Source organism: Vanrija pseudolonga, chromosome 4, assembly GCF_020906515.1.
Source record: "Vanrija pseudolonga chromosome 4, complete sequence".
NCBI lineage: Eukaryota > Fungi > Basidiomycota > Tremellomycetes > Trichosporonales > Trichosporonaceae > Vanrija > Vanrija pseudolonga.
The window spans coordinates 872,178-885,999 of NC_085852.1; the positions used below are offsets into that span (position 1 = coordinate 872,178).

Genomic DNA, 13,822 nt, shown 5'->3' on the forward strand with positions numbered 1-13,822 from the left:
AACAGTGGACCGCTCCCTGCACGAAGAATCACGCTGACAGAGGCTTCCCAGCGTCCCGACTCGGCCAATCAAATGCAAGCTAATGGTCAGCATGACCCCATGCTATAACAGTGGTGCATCGTCGAGAAGGTTCGCCTGATCCTTGCACACGACTGTCTGGGTCCTCGTGTCCTCGCTGGTGGAGCCACATGTGAGTGCAAGCAGAGTTGCATGACGACCTCCGACCGTGTTTGGATAACGATTCCCATGGATGCCCATGCCAAGACCACCGACGGATGGTTACGACAGTCTTCCCAGAGCTTGACCATCCATGGCTGCCGCTTGTGGTGGGCGAGTGGTGATGGGCTTTCCCAGGCGTGCATGCCGCCGGATGCGAATGTTTCACGCCTAATTTCATCTCATCGGCCCCGAAAATGGATCGACTATGGGCCAGGTAGCGGCGGCAAATTGGCCGGCCAGGCAGATTGATTCGAGATGGATTTTGGATTGCTTGCGGACAGTGCGCGCTTTCCGCCGCCAGATGGTTTACTCAGCCTGACTTCTCAAGCCCTGACTGCTACACCCAGTGGGCGCGGCACGGTTACGAAGCAAGCAAGCGCTGGGCATCCATGACCATCAAGAGACTTTTGCCTCGACTCGTTTGACCACCCGCTCACTCTGCTCTTCACCAACAGCATTCTCTGCATTACACACAGCTTCAGCAGCAGCGTCTTAAAGCCGAGCACCTCGCACCTCACACCTCCATCGCCCAACCCACACCCCACGCAATGACCGTTCCAGGCCAGTCCAAGCAGGCCGTCGTCGTCGGCTCGCTCGACCGCGCAGATGACTACCAGCGCATCCTGGGCGAGCTCAAGGCCGCCCAGACCAACGTGTCCAACGAGATGGTCGACCGCATTCTCGACAATGGTGAGAACATGCCATTGACGCCGCGCCGTGCCGTTTGCTAACCCAGCCCTCAGCTACCACCTTCCCCGCCACCCCCATCGCTATCCACCTCGTCCTCCCCCTCCCCCTGCCTGCGGCGCTCTACTCGCGCATCCCCGCCTCGACCGAGGTCTTCGTCCACCTGCCCCAGGGAGCGACCGCCGACGCCGTCTCGGCCGCCTTCACTCAGAGCGGCTTTACCGCCGGCCCCGCTCAGGCCTCGTCCTCGGTCGTCGCCTTCACGTCGGCTGCCGGTGCCGGCGCGGCCTCGTCGTCGTCAGCCCCCGCGCCTGCCGTCAAGCTAGCCGCTCGCTCGCTTGGGCTGAAGCGCAGCGCCAACAAGACGTCCAAGGCCGCCATCTGGGCCATCGACTCGCCCCTCCTTGCCGACAACGGCCGCTCGCTCCTCACCCCCGAGGACAAGCAACGTCCCGAGTGTGTCATCCCCGACACTGACGGCAAGAAGGTCAAGCGCAGGCGCGCGTGCAAGGACTGCACCTGTGGCCTTGCCGACCTCGAGCGCGAGGAAGAGGCCCAGTCGTCTGCGGCCATCAAGGAGGCCCAGAGGGCCTTCTTCCTCGAGGGCGACGACGACATCCCCGACCACGTCCGCAATGCCACCATTGGCGTCGAGGGTGTCTGGCCCACCGAGTTCCGCGCCGAGGCCAAGAAGACCAGCTCGTGCGGAAGCTGCTACCTCGGCGACGCTTTCCGCTGCGGCAGCTGCCCTTACCTTGGTGAGTTGGTTGGCTTCGTCCTCCAGTCAGACAGCGCTAACCATCCCAGGCCTTCCTCCCTTCAAGCCCGGTGAGAAGGTGCAGCTGTCGATCGGCGACGACCTCTGAAGTCCCTGTTCTTCTTGATCTTGTGTGCTCGAATCTGAGCCTCTGTTGTAAAGACAGCCGAGACAACCCCGCAGCCAAGTCTCGGCCTGTAAAAGCCCAAAACATCGTCGGCGTGTATCACCAACCGCTAGATTAGAACCTACCTGCATTGCAGTGTGTCATGTTACTATAACAATCAATTACAGGGTGGGGCAGAGTGGACTCGTAGACGAAGGCCAAGGAAGCACTCCAGCTGCTAACGATGAGATGGTCGCATCTTCTACACACACTACCGGCCTGGCCTGGTCCAGCCTTGATTGCGTTGTTCCCAAAATCTATCTACAGCACACGCTCGAGCTTGTCCGCGATGTCCTCCTTGGCCTCCGTGGCCTCCTCCTTGGTCTCCTCCTTGGTCTCGGCACCAACCAGCTGCAGCTTCTCCAGCTCGTCGAGAATGAGACGGGCGCCCTCGACGATAATCTCGTGCTCGACCGAGTGTATCCTCTGCTCGAGGTCCTCGATCTTGTCCTCGGTCTTGATGTCGACGTTGCGGACAACAAGGGGCTCGCCACGGTCAACCTCCTTGATGACACGGTGGATCATGACGCCCGTGTGCTTGATCTCGTCCTTCTGGAACGCCTCGAACGCGCGGCCGATGGCGTTGGCGCCGTCGAACGCGCCGGGCAGAGCCGGGTGGAGGTTGATACAGGGGATGGGGAACGCCTGCTTGAGGGGCGGCGTTGGGAGGGCCGCGTCCTGGGGGTGCAGCGACGACGAGGGCGGGTGGTGGGGCTCGGTAGCGCCCGCAATCTCAGTCTTGGTCGGCGGAGGGAGGGCGGGGGCGGCGGGCGGCGGCGTGGTGCCGTTGAGAATGTCGAGGAACGAGTCGGAGAGGATGTGCATCCAGCCGGCAAGCACGACAATGTCCGGGCGCGACTCAAGGACGCGGCGGGCGACCTCGGCGTCATAGTTGACGCGCGAAGATCCGGGGTTGCGGTTCAGAAAAGTCTTGAGCGCACAGACCGAGGTCGGGACGGGGGGCGACGCGTTGGCGGCGCGCTCGAGGCCGTACGCGTTCGATCTCGACGACAGCACGTACGTCACCTGCGCGTTGGGGAGCTTGTCGGTGAGCGAGGCATCGAGGAGCGCCTGGAGGTTGGAGCCTGCGGTGTGAGCTGAGTTCGCAAGCTGTGTTCAACTCACCCGAGCCAGAGATCAGGACCGTGATGCGCCTGATGCGCTTCTCGGGGGTGATGGTCTCGGTCAAGGTCGGCATGGTGGTGCTTTTGGCCGTGTTGGGAGGACGCCGACTGTCCAGGTGGTGGGTTATGAAGTCTACCGCGAAGGCAAAGTCGCTTGGACTGGCGGTTTGGTTCCCAACTTTCTGTAATTCTGCTTCTTGCTACATGGGTGTGCCGATAACGTATATCGCTCGTGGCCCGCGTGATTAGGGGCGACTTGAAATTACTAATGACGTGTAGAATTTTTGAATAAGCTCACGACTAATCCGTCCGCACCGGCCTAAGCTGGCAGCTGGCTGCTGGCTGCTGCTGCCTGGCTGCCCATCTCCCACTCGCTCATTGTCCGTTTTAGCCGTCCACAACCCTCCAGTCAAGTCGGTCTACCCACCTCGACCACGGCGCGTCGACAACTACGACCACCACGACTCGACCACAGCAGGGCGCGCTACACCGAGCTCATCTCCCTCGCGCGCCCTTTGTTTGAACCTCGGCCCCGGGACCCAGCTCTGCACAACGTCCGACAGGTGCTGACAGACTGGGCTCGCGGAAGCACACCCGCGGCAGCCAGGACGATCCGCGTCTCCCATCTCGGTTCGACCGACCGACCACCGTCCAACGAGCAAACTGCTTGCTGTAGCGGACCATGGGTCGCTCAAAGCCACGCACCAACAAGCGACCGCCACCCAAGCCCAACCGCAGGGGCACGACAACACCGAGCCCGGTACCAGGTCACGCGGCCTCACCGTCGGCCGGCGGGGGCGGCGCCGCACCGCTAGCTTCGCCTCCGTACCTTGACCCTGCGACCACGCCGCTCTTTCCACCAGCGTCGGCCCTTGACCCGACAGACCCGTCGTTCTCGTCGGCGTTCCAGAGCTGGTCCACATCGGCGCTGTCGCAGCTCGGGCAGCTCCCCCGGCTTACACCATCGCAGCTATCCGCAATCGCGGGGGCGGCGGCTGGAGTGGGAGATGCCGGCCTGTTTAGCGCCGCTGCGGCCGGCGGAGGTGTCGGCCTCGGTGGTGCTCCAGGCCAAGGACTCCCGATTGATCTCCCTGCGAGCTTGGCGGCGCTGTTCGAGGCCAAGCTCACGCTCGACCGGGAAAAGGCCAAGCTCATGCGAATGCAGAAGGAACTCAAGGGGTACCGAGAAGGCGTTGCGGCGGTCGGAGGCGCCGCAGCTGGTGTCGGAGCGACAGCAGCACCCGCCGTGGTTGCCAAGGGCAAGGAACGAGTAGAGCCTTTGCCCGTGGAAGACGAGCTGGGCGAGTGCACGTGCGGACGGAATGGGTAAGCAGAGGGAGGGAGCAGCTCGGACCGAGTTCTGGAAGACGACTTTTGCTGACTTTTTTGCAGCCACTCGCATGAGTACCCAGCGTCGACGCACAGCGAGTCGGATGAGTACTATTACTACGATACCGAGGACGAGTGTTGCGACTGCTGCTCTCACGACCATTCCTATGTCGAGTGCGACCACGAACCCGGCACTTGCACTTGTGATATCGCCGAGATCGACAATGATGAAGACATAGACGACGACGAAGACGACGTACATGGGCACCAACACCATCATCATCATCATCACCACCATCACCACCACGGCGAGGTTGACTCGGACGCCGACGAGTACGAGTACGACGACGGGCATGGGCACATGTGCGACCATCATCACCACCATGATCACGGCGGCGGACACCGGCATGTGCCCAGCGCCGAGGCTGCGCTAGCTGCTGCTGCCGCCGACCTGTCGCTATACCCTGCGAATGGGAGCAGCTTGGCGCAGCTGGCGGCGAGAGCAACAGCGGTCCAGCAGCAGCAACAACAGCATCAGCAGCAGCGTGCGCCGCAAAATTCCTCGGCTCCCTCCGGAGGGCGGAAGCGGCTCGCAGAGGACCCCGAGCGCATGGTGAGTAGCCATTGGCAAATAGTCCTGAAAATGCGGCCCTGCTGACGCACTGAAGGACGAGGCCGTGCGCGAGCTGTTCAACTGGATCAAGGCGGTCGTATGGACCATTGAGCAGGCAGCGATTGTTGCAGGCCGGCGCGGCTGGACCGCTGCCGAGGCACGATAAGCGCAGCGCCGTGTGGCGAGGCGTGAGTTACCGTCGTATGCGCGGCGGCAGCGCCGACGCCAGCAGTCCGAGCCGAGCCCCCGCCGCCGCGCTACACGCCGTGACCACGTCCACATGCCGCAGGGGTGCCACTGCGCCACATGCTTCTCGCCAAGACACGCATCCGCCCGTGCGCGGCGCGGCACCTTGTCTCCAGCCTTTGCGGCACCCCTCATTGAGCCTATGCCCTGGGCTAGGCTTGTGCTTTGCTCTGTTTTCTTGCCTTGCCCTTGCCCTATAAGCCAGTCTGTTCCATCTGCTGCCCACCACCCCCCACGCACGCACTGTACCAACCATACCACGTATCATCCGGCCGCGGCCGGCACATGCTGCAGTAGATTCACTGCGTTGAATGCATCATCATTGCACTGAGCGGAGCGAGTGCGGCGGGGGCGGCGGGGGCGGCGGGGGCGGCAAGGGCCGCACGCGAGCAGGTGGAAGTCGGAGGCAGCCACAGCTCAGTGCTTGCTTGGCCGGGTGCCACGGTGGAGTGCAGTGGCGTGCCCGGCGGCGCGGTGGAGTGGAGGTCGGCCAGCAGCGGGACACGCGTCCTCGACTCTCGCTACCACGCCGTGCCGATATTTCGCATTCTCTCACTCCCACCATCCCACACGCCACCATACAACCACCACCTGACCAGTAACAGCAGCGATATGTCCTCGTCGACCCCCGAAGGCGGCGGCAGCGGCACGGGCACGGGCCGCCCACGCAGCCCCTCCCCAGCAGCTCCCGACTACGCTCCGCGCCCGGCCCCAGGCACATTCGACGAGTTTATCGCCCAGGTCGACGCGACGGCCGACGCGGGGGGCAGTGTCATTGTCGACGCAGACCTGTACGAGGAGATCTTTGCGCGCATTCCAGTGGGGTGAGTACCGTGGGGGGGGGGGTGGGGGGGCAGCAGCGGCAGGTGTGTGTGGGATCCAAGGCAACCCGAGCTGCCTCGTCGAATTCTTGGCGGCGGGCGGGCGATAAGAGTCGCCAGAGCACTCATCGCGCGACCTCACCCACCGCCCACTCACTTTTCCACACCCACACCATGTCACTCTTCCGCCACCGGCCCCAGCCCCTCTCCCTGCGCCGCTGGGCAGCAGCAGCCCAGTCCCGACCCCGCGCTGACAAGGGGAAACACAGCGTCGGCGCGCGCGACGCCTTCATCGCGAGCCTCAAGCGGCCCGCCGCGCCACCACAGGCAGACGAGGCGTGCCCCGTCTGCCTGCAGAGCCTCGTGTCCATCGAGACGGAGGAGGAGTACGCCCTCGCCTCGGAACACTACTTTGGCGACACGGACGCGCTCGGCCTCCGCGCGCTCCCGTGTCCCGCGCAGCATGTCGTCTGTGCCCGCTGTGCGCGCGAGTGGCTCACCAGGGTGGGTTGGAAGTGTGGTGGAGTTGGGTTGGGACGTAGCTCACGCAACGACACAGAACAACTCGTGCCCCATGTGCCGTGCCGTCGTCGACCCCGACGCCCCTGCCGCGCCGGGCGGCACGGCGACAGTCATCGAGCGCCAGCGACACAGCGAGCAGATGCTCGCCCTCTTCCAGGGCCTCTTTGGACCCCGCAGGGAACCACCAGCACCACGAGACGACAGCGGACGCGAGTCGTACGCCGGCATGTACTCGTAGAGCGCGCGAGCGGGCCAGGCGAGGGAGCCAGGGAGCGAGGGAGCGAGTGACGGCGCAGCCAGTGTGAGCGAGCCAGAGACCCAGTTGTACCAGTCAAAGCAGGGATCCCGCAGCGGCAGCAGCCAGAACGTAAACGTCATGCATTATTTATCAAGCAGCTCTAAGCCGCTGCCGTCGTCGCCACTGCCTCGTCTACGCCGTCTTGCCCTGCACAACCTCCCGCAGGCCCGCGAGCACTTGCTCTGGCGTCTGCCCCTTGGCCCACCAGAAGCGTGTCAGGTCGCCATCCTCGTCGGCCTCGGCCTCACTTCCCTCGGCATCCGCGTCAGGCTCCAGCAGTCCAGCGTCGGTGTTGAACCGCTTGTTCGGGCGCGCCTCGGTGGTAGAAGCGCCTCGCTTGCGCTTGGCCAAGAACGAGAGATATTCGAGAGAGTGTGGCGCGGCCGCCGGCACCTCAATTGCACCCTGCGGTAGCGGCATGCCAGAGAACCACAGCACCGCGTTCCGTGCGTCCTGCTCAAACAGACGGGCTGAGGGACATTAGCTTGTGTTGCGGCGTTACGCCTTCGACTACTCACCGGTGTCGGCGGGCAGGTACTCCTTCAGAGCCACCTGATCCAACACTTGCGGCCCACCCATGGCCAGCGCAAGCGTGTGGACGTAGGCCGGCCGCGAAGGCGCTTGAGATGCAGTGGGCGGGCGCTGCTGCCACTGCTGTCCTGGTTGGCCAGGCTGAGCCACAGCCCGGTTGGCGCCAGCCTGTGCCGCCGCCGCGGCAGCCCCAGGGCTCGGGTAGGCCGGTGCGCCTCGCTGCTGAACCTGCTGTGCACGAGATGGACCAGCCGCTTGCGACGGGTAGCCACCCTGGGCTGGTGTCACAGGCGCGACCTGATGCTGGCGAGCTTGCTGCTGGGCCTCGGCAGCACGTCGCGAGGCCGCCGTCGGCAGACCGTAAGCCGTAGCAGCCTCTTCCTCCTCGTCGTCGGCAGGTGTTGGCTGGCGCTTGGGGCGACCGAGAGATCCCGTGCCGTGCACACCCATCAAGTACGGTGACTTGACTTTGGTGAGGGTGATGGGGCGCTCGAATGGAACAACAGTCGTAGGGTTGGATGACCGAATCTCCTCTGGGATGATGACCCGCCAGTTCTTGATCGGGATGAAAAGGCTAGCCTTGTCAATGTAGCGAGCACGGCAGACGTAACGAGGCCAGCCGGGGAAGAAGGCCGGGGGATTAGGCCGTCCACGAACAGCGCTGTCTGCTGGCTGAACCGCAATCTTTTCAATAATGTCTGCCACAGGGTGGTCGCAGAAGTTGCCTTTGTTTCGTCAGCTCCCACATGGTGCCCAGTGCCTACGTACCCGTCTTGAACACCTCGTTCTCGTAAAATGACTGCTCGGCAGGATGCACAGTCTGTCCTGTTAGCCAAGCACGTCAGAAACCTTCTTACCTCCTCTGGACGCGAATACCAGCAGACCGTCACGTGGTGTGTGGCCAGGCCCACGGTAGGCACGAACGTCTTGAAGATCTGGCCAACAATGGGTCGCGCGCCGCTGTCGGGGTTGATCAAGTGGACGTAGTCACCTGGATGTTAGCGCACCATGGTTGTTACAGGAGAACTCACCAACACGGTACGACACGCCCTTGTGACGAGCTTCCTCGGTAAACTGCCGGTCCCGCTTCGGGATACGGGTGGTAGTCACAGCGTACCCAGCTTCTCCCGCAGCGGCACCACTCCCGGGGCCGTAGGGCAGAGACGCGAATCGGGTCGCGTTAGGACCGGGCACCGCATCGTTCTTGAGCTCGAGCGGGTACGGGGCGGTGAGCGCATTGTAAAGGCGCTGGAGGGTGAGGGCCGCGCCGTAGTCGTTCGAGCCCGGCTTGAACCAGCGCCGAGCCTTCTCGAACAGCCGAACCATGTCGTTGTCAAAGTCGCGCAGCGTGGTGTACTGTCCACCTTGCGCTGCAGACAGAATAGCGCTAAACGACAGGTGTGACTGCGGGTGTGAGTAAGTACTATAATCACTATGGTCGCGCTCTGCTCACCGACGAAGGCAGGAAGGGGATCTCGGTGACCGCTGGGAGCCTGCTGAACACCTCGGAGAGTACCTTGCGGCTGACGGATGTGAGCAAAGGCCCTCGTCCTCCACGATCTCCATGACCTCCGCCTACCTTGGGTCAACATATCCCGCGATCGCTTCGGCGACGGAACGGATGCGCTGCTTGTAGCTGGTAGTGGCGAGGGCCTTGCGCTCATACTCTGGCGCAGCTTCGCCCCACCATCCGCTGCCGAGGAGGCCTCCAGGTGCCGGGTCACCGGGCAGGACAGCCTTGGGGCCCTCCCACAGGGGCAGCTTCGCGTCGACCACGGCGACGATACGGGTGTCGGCGTCGGACAGCGTCGAGGTGTTCTGGGGGACGGCAGGCTTCGCCGGCTCGGCCGGCTTGCCCTGGCCACTCAACGACGCCCTTGCTCCACGGGTCTCGCGAGTCGGTGTAGGCTTGGCTGGCTCAGCGGCCTTGGGCGCAGCTGCCGGCGCAGCAGCAGCAGCTTCGGGGCGAGGGACTCGGAGGTGGATCACGGGTGGCGCCGCTGCAGGCGTAGTCGGAGTAGGGGTCGCCGACGTGCGCTCGCCCTTCGGCTTGCGGCCCCGTGCCGCCTTGTGCGTTGGGTCTGCAGATGCGAATATTCCCTCGGCCGCACGGGCGCGCCACGCCTCCTTGACTTGCCCCTTTGTCCATTGTCAGCAAGGGCTTGGAACCGACTCCGGACCATGGCTCACCTCCAGCTTTTCGGCATCGTTATAGACCATCGAGTTCTCCTCATTATCTTCATTGTCAGCTCGAGCCACCATCTAACTCAGATCGGCTTACAGTGCTTTGCGTTAAGGAAGACGAGCTGCAGCTGCTTGAAGAAGAGCTCTGGTGACGCAAAAGTCTGCTGCCCAAGACGCGTCTGTGACAGGTTAGTCGCGTCATCCTCAACGTCAAGCCTCGCCCGGCATCACTGCGCTCTGACCCAGCTCAGACAGCTCAGACATACAGCTATTTGATCCAGGCACTCTGGCTCGGGGATGGTTTCGTAGTAGTCGGCATACTCGTCCTCGTCAGGGAGCTCCCGAAAGATGTCACACATCCGGCGGCTTTCCATTGTCAGCGCACGTCCGATATCCACAATCGAGATGGCAATCGAGCACGATGGCTTGATCGCATGCGATGGCCACTTGCCAAACAAGCTCACCTTCCGTCCTTGGCCTTGTAGACATTGTCGAGAATGTCCCTGCACGCGGTCCACTGTGCTTCTTCCATCCCGCCATCCTTCTTCCCCGGGTATGTGGCTGGAACCACAGTCGCCTTGGCTGCGGCTGCGCGGGGGTGAGACCGACTTTTAGGCGGCATTTGGACGTATTGTGGTGGTTTGTGGAAGAAAGGCTAGAGTCGAGTGGGGGTATCCAAGTGATCAAGCAGGCAGCCAGACGCGACGTGTGTATCAACCAGCTACCAATGCAACGGAAGCAAATGTCAATTGTTGACAACAAGTGTCTCTTCCCCCCACCCAAACCCAAATCGTCCCCACCCCCCATGCCCTCATGCACCAGCATCATGTCTCATTGCCAGACGTTTCAATGAATAAATCTATGCTGCACACAGTTGGCTCTACAGAGCAATCTATGGCACTTTCATAACCCTCGGATGGCGCAACCTTGAGATACACCCACGCCCCAAGGCTTGTTCTATCGCGCCCCCATCGACTTGGGAGCAATTTAGTCGCGGTCAATGTAAGCAATCTCCAGGTCGGAAGGGTCCGAGGGAACCGAGAGAATGCGGAGAGTGTTGGTCTATACAGCGTCAGCTCGACTCGGTGTACCGAAACAAGGCATCTACTCACGTGGCCAAGACCACCCTTCCAGCCCTGGACAGCCATGACGGTAGCCTCGGGCTTGACAATGTTAAGCTGGAGAGCAACCTTGAGACCGAAGCTAGCACGAGGTCAGCTTGGGCGCGCGCACACACAACGTGCTGCTAACTCACCGGATACGGTTGTCAACGTCGATCTGCCACTTCTCCATGGGAACGCCGCGGGGCTCGGGGTAGTGGACAGGGTAGACACCGCGCGAGAGGTGGAGCTGGCGAGCGGTCTGCTCCTTGCGGGTGACACAGATGATGGGGCACGAGGGGCGGTACTTGGAGATGAGGCGAGCAGAGACACCCGAGGTCGAAAGGACAATGATCGCACCGGCGTCCTGCTCGATGGCGGCGGCAACGGCAGCAAGAGCGAGGGTCTCAGCGGTCTCGGTGGGGCGGGGAGCAAGCTGGCGGAGCTGGTCGAAGAGAGGGCCGTAGGCAATGGCCGACTCGGCGAGGAAAGCAGTCTCAGCCATCATGGAGACTTGGTCGCCGTCAGTAGAGCCTCACTCGACAACTCAAAAGGTACTCACCAGCCTCGTAAGGGTACTTGCCCTTGGCAGTCTCACCCGAAAGCATGACACAGTCGGCACCGTCGAGGACGGCGTTGGCGACGTCCGAGACCTCGGCACGGGTGGGGCGGGGGTTGTACTAGTCCGTTCAGTATCGCACGAAACCAACTCGACGTCCAGACTCACAGTCATCGACTCGAGCATCTGGGTAGCACAGATGACGGGCTTGCCAGCAACGTTGCACTTGGCAATCATCATCTTCTGGGCAAGGAAGACCTGCGAGGCGGGGATCTCGATACCGAGGTCACCACGGGCAACCATGACACCGTCAGTCTCCTTGAGGATCTCGTCGAAGTTCTGGACACCCTGCTCGTTCTCAATCTTGACAATGATCTTGATACCAGCACCCTCAGTGCCGAGGACCTTGCGGATCTCCTTGACGTCATCGGCCGTGCGGATGAAAGAGGCAAAGATCATGTCGACGTTGTTGCGGACACCGAAGGCCAGGTCAGCCTTGTCCTTCTCCGAGAGGGCAGGGAGGTCGACCTCGGTCTTGGGGAGGTTGACACCCTTGCGCGACGAGAGGTTGCCGGCGTTGAGCGACTTGACGCGGAGCTTGTCGCCCTCAACGGCGATGACCTCGAGCGACAGGATACCGTCGTCGACGTAGATGAGCTTGCCAGGCGAGGTGACCTTGACAATGTTGGCGTAGTCCATGTAGATCTGGTCGGCGTTGCCCGACTCGGCGAAGGCCTTGTCGGTCGTGACCCAGAACTCGTGGCCAGCGGGGATGGGAACCTACAGCCATGGTCAGCAAACAGCGCCCCACGCTGCATGCCTGCGCCACGGCGGGCCTTAGTTGGCTTCAATAGGAAACTTACGTCGGCGTCGTTGGCCATAATACCAGTGCGGATCTCGGGGCCCTTGGTGTCAAGGGCGATAGCGAGTGGGCGGCCGGTGGGGCTGCGCTTGGCGGCGGCACGGGCATTGTCAATGACCGACTGGTGGTACTCGTAGGAGCCGTGCGAGAAGTTCATGCGAACTGTGTGTTTCGGGCGCGTCAGAAACATGGGGTAGGAGCAACGTGCGTCAGCACATACCAATGTTCATGCCAGCGTCAGCAAGCTGGATAAGAGTCTCGACATTGTTGGTCTTGGGGCCAATGGTAGCAATGATCGAGGTCTGCAAGTGTTAGGTCACTGTCAGTCAACTCGCTGCTGCTCACCTTGCGGAGGAACTTCTGCTCGGGCTTGAAGTCGTCAAAGCTGGTCGAGAGCGACGCGAGCCAAGCGATTTGGGAACCAGATCCAGAAGCCATATTTGAGTAACTGCTGCGAGTAGCGACGGGGGAGACGAAACCGTTAGCAAGGTCGAGGGTGGAGGCGGTGCGAGAGATGGGGCCAGAGGTGGAAGAGAAGGGGGGCGAGAGGGGGGTACGTCCAGACGCCATAGCACACGGCGCAAACTATACACAAAGTGAAGGAGAGTGGTGGAGTTGGAGAGAGAGAGAGAGAAGAGAGAGAAGAGGAGAAGAGGCGACGAGTGGGAAAAGGCCTACTCGTTGCCAAGGATGGTTTACGCCTTGAGGGTTGGTTGACGAGAAATAATCACCCCAAGCACGTTTGTCCAATCCGAGCAGGGCTAGAACATGCGGGGCTTGCGGCAATGGAAAGATATCTCAAGGGGCAGTGTGGTAGTGGGTACTCACGTTGTGGGTGGGGGGTTGGTGACGTTTGTGATAAACCTATGACGGGGCCCAGGTCTGTGGTCAGCGCGAGATAAACTGGGGGGCAATGTCGCCTAGGAGGTTGAGCACGACGTCTATGATGGCGTCTGGGTGTGCTTTGCTCTCTTGACTGGCAAATGGTCCGTGATGCTTACGGGGGTGTGGGTGGGAGTGGGAGGGGGAGGGTTGAGGGGGCGTGGGGAAGGAGGAGTGAGGTTGCAAGGCTAGTTTGGTGCAACCAGGATTTTGTTGGCCGGTTGGGTGGGTGGGAGCAAAGGTCGACGTGACCCACCCACCCATGCCAGGCGGACACTGCTGCCGCCCGCGCCGCCGCCCTCTCCTCTGTTCCCATCCAGGGTTTCAACGTGCCCATACCGCAGGAAAACATGCCAGAGCGCATAGCCCGCACGCGCGCGCGCGCGCTTGATGCGCCGCTCACACACCTGCGCACACCTGCACACCTTGCACCAGCTGCAAAGCCAGGCGGAGCGAGCGATACGACTTGTCAGGCTCCACATTGGTTGCGGCGGCTCTTGTTCTTGATGTCATTGGCTAACCGATCCATCCCCAAGGCTCTTGCCGCAACTGACCCTGAGCATGATGCCGCACAGCAGCCACTCCCCTTTGGTCACTCAGGAACATTGCCCAGTCGTCGTCTCGCAGCCAACAAACCCGTCGAGCCACCGAGCCGACCCCTTCCCCCACTTTTTCACTGATATCAGACCATTCCCTGGCTTTGCCCACGACGACAACCGACCGACCTCGGTGCACTCCGGTCCGGCCAAGAAACGGACTCGGCCAAGACTCCGCTCGGTCCGCTCAAGACGCCAGCCACGTGCACCACGTTCACCACGTGTAACCAAGCGGAATCAAAAACCACAAGAGCGACCATACCTCCACTTTGAAAATACTCCCGTTCACAGTTCCAACTTCTCCGAGGCCACTGTCGGGTTTCGAC

General features: G+C 62.1%; 6 protein-coding genes across 6 annotated transcripts; 3 read left to right on the forward strand and 3 right to left on the reverse strand.

Annotated features, from left to right (window-relative positions):
* Window positions 1–621: 621 nt before the first annotated feature.
* DRE2 (Fe-S cluster assembly protein DRE2) lies at window positions 622–1,951 on the forward strand. The gene is made up of 3 exons (XM_062772127.1): window positions 622–909; window positions 963–1,664; window positions 1,714–1,951. The coding sequence occupies exons 1-3, from the start codon at window positions 768–770 to the stop codon at window positions 1,770–1,772; spliced, it is 903 nt and encodes a 300-aa protein (XP_062628111.1). The 5' UTR covers window positions 622–767; the 3' UTR covers window positions 1,773–1,951.
* A 54-nt stretch (window positions 1,952–2,005) lies between these two features.
* Window positions 2,006–3,109, reverse strand: ade5 (Phosphoribosylglycinamide formyltransferase). Its single transcript, XM_062772128.1, has 2 exons — window positions 2,955–3,109; window positions 2,006–2,914 (listed from the first exon to the last, which is right to left on the reverse strand). The coding sequence occupies exons 1-2, from the start codon at window positions 3,025–3,027 to the stop codon at window positions 2,091–2,093; spliced, it is 897 nt and encodes a 298-aa protein (XP_062628112.1). The 5' UTR covers window positions 3,028–3,109; the 3' UTR covers window positions 2,006–2,090.
* A 219-nt stretch (window positions 3,110–3,328) lies between these two features.
* LOC62_04G005583 (uncharacterized protein) lies at window positions 3,329–5,471 on the forward strand. The gene is made up of 3 exons (XM_062772129.1): window positions 3,329–4,279; window positions 4,346–4,895; window positions 4,951–5,471. The coding sequence occupies exons 1-3, from the start codon at window positions 3,636–3,638 to the stop codon at window positions 5,059–5,061; spliced, it is 1,305 nt and encodes a 434-aa protein (XP_062628113.1). The 5' UTR covers window positions 3,329–3,635; the 3' UTR covers window positions 5,062–5,471.
* A 231-nt stretch (window positions 5,472–5,702) lies between these two features.
* On the forward strand, window positions 5,703–6,880 carry rnf181 (E3 ubiquitin-protein ligase). The gene is made up of 3 exons (XM_062772130.1): window positions 5,703–5,965; window positions 6,232–6,466; window positions 6,522–6,880. Exons 1-3 carry the CDS (start codon window positions 5,754–5,756, stop codon window positions 6,720–6,722), a joined length of 648 nt encoding a protein of 215 aa, XP_062628114.1. The 5' UTR covers window positions 5,703–5,753; the 3' UTR covers window positions 6,723–6,880.
* Window positions 6,863–10,130, reverse strand: rsc1 (Chromatin structure-remodeling complex subunit rsc1). Its single transcript, XM_062772131.1, has 11 exons — window positions 9,962–10,130; window positions 9,764–9,863; window positions 9,595–9,676; window positions 9,504–9,550; window positions 8,893–9,452; window positions 8,767–8,836; window positions 8,345–8,717; window positions 8,171–8,304; window positions 8,082–8,133; window positions 7,301–8,038; window positions 6,863–7,252 (listed from the first exon to the last, which is right to left on the reverse strand). The coding sequence occupies exons 1-11, from the start codon at window positions 10,117–10,119 to the stop codon at window positions 6,915–6,917; spliced, it is 2,652 nt and encodes an 883-aa protein (XP_062628115.1). The 5' UTR covers window positions 10,120–10,130; the 3' UTR covers window positions 6,863–6,914.
* A 183-nt stretch (window positions 10,131–10,313) lies between these two features.
* On the reverse strand, window positions 10,314–13,056 carry pkiA (Pyruvate kinase). Its single transcript, XM_062772132.1, has 10 exons — window positions 13,020–13,056; window positions 12,847–12,882; window positions 12,364–12,466; window positions 12,239–12,320; window positions 12,020–12,180; window positions 11,325–11,936; window positions 11,160–11,277; window positions 10,753–11,110; window positions 10,610–10,700; window positions 10,314–10,559 (listed from the first exon to the last, which is right to left on the reverse strand). The coding sequence occupies exons 3-10, from the start codon at window positions 12,454–12,456 to the stop codon at window positions 10,485–10,487; spliced, it is 1,590 nt and encodes a 529-aa protein (XP_062628116.1). The 5' UTR covers window positions 12,457–12,466; window positions 12,847–12,882; window positions 13,020–13,056; the 3' UTR covers window positions 10,314–10,484.
* Window positions 13,057–13,822: the final 766 nt, after the last annotated feature.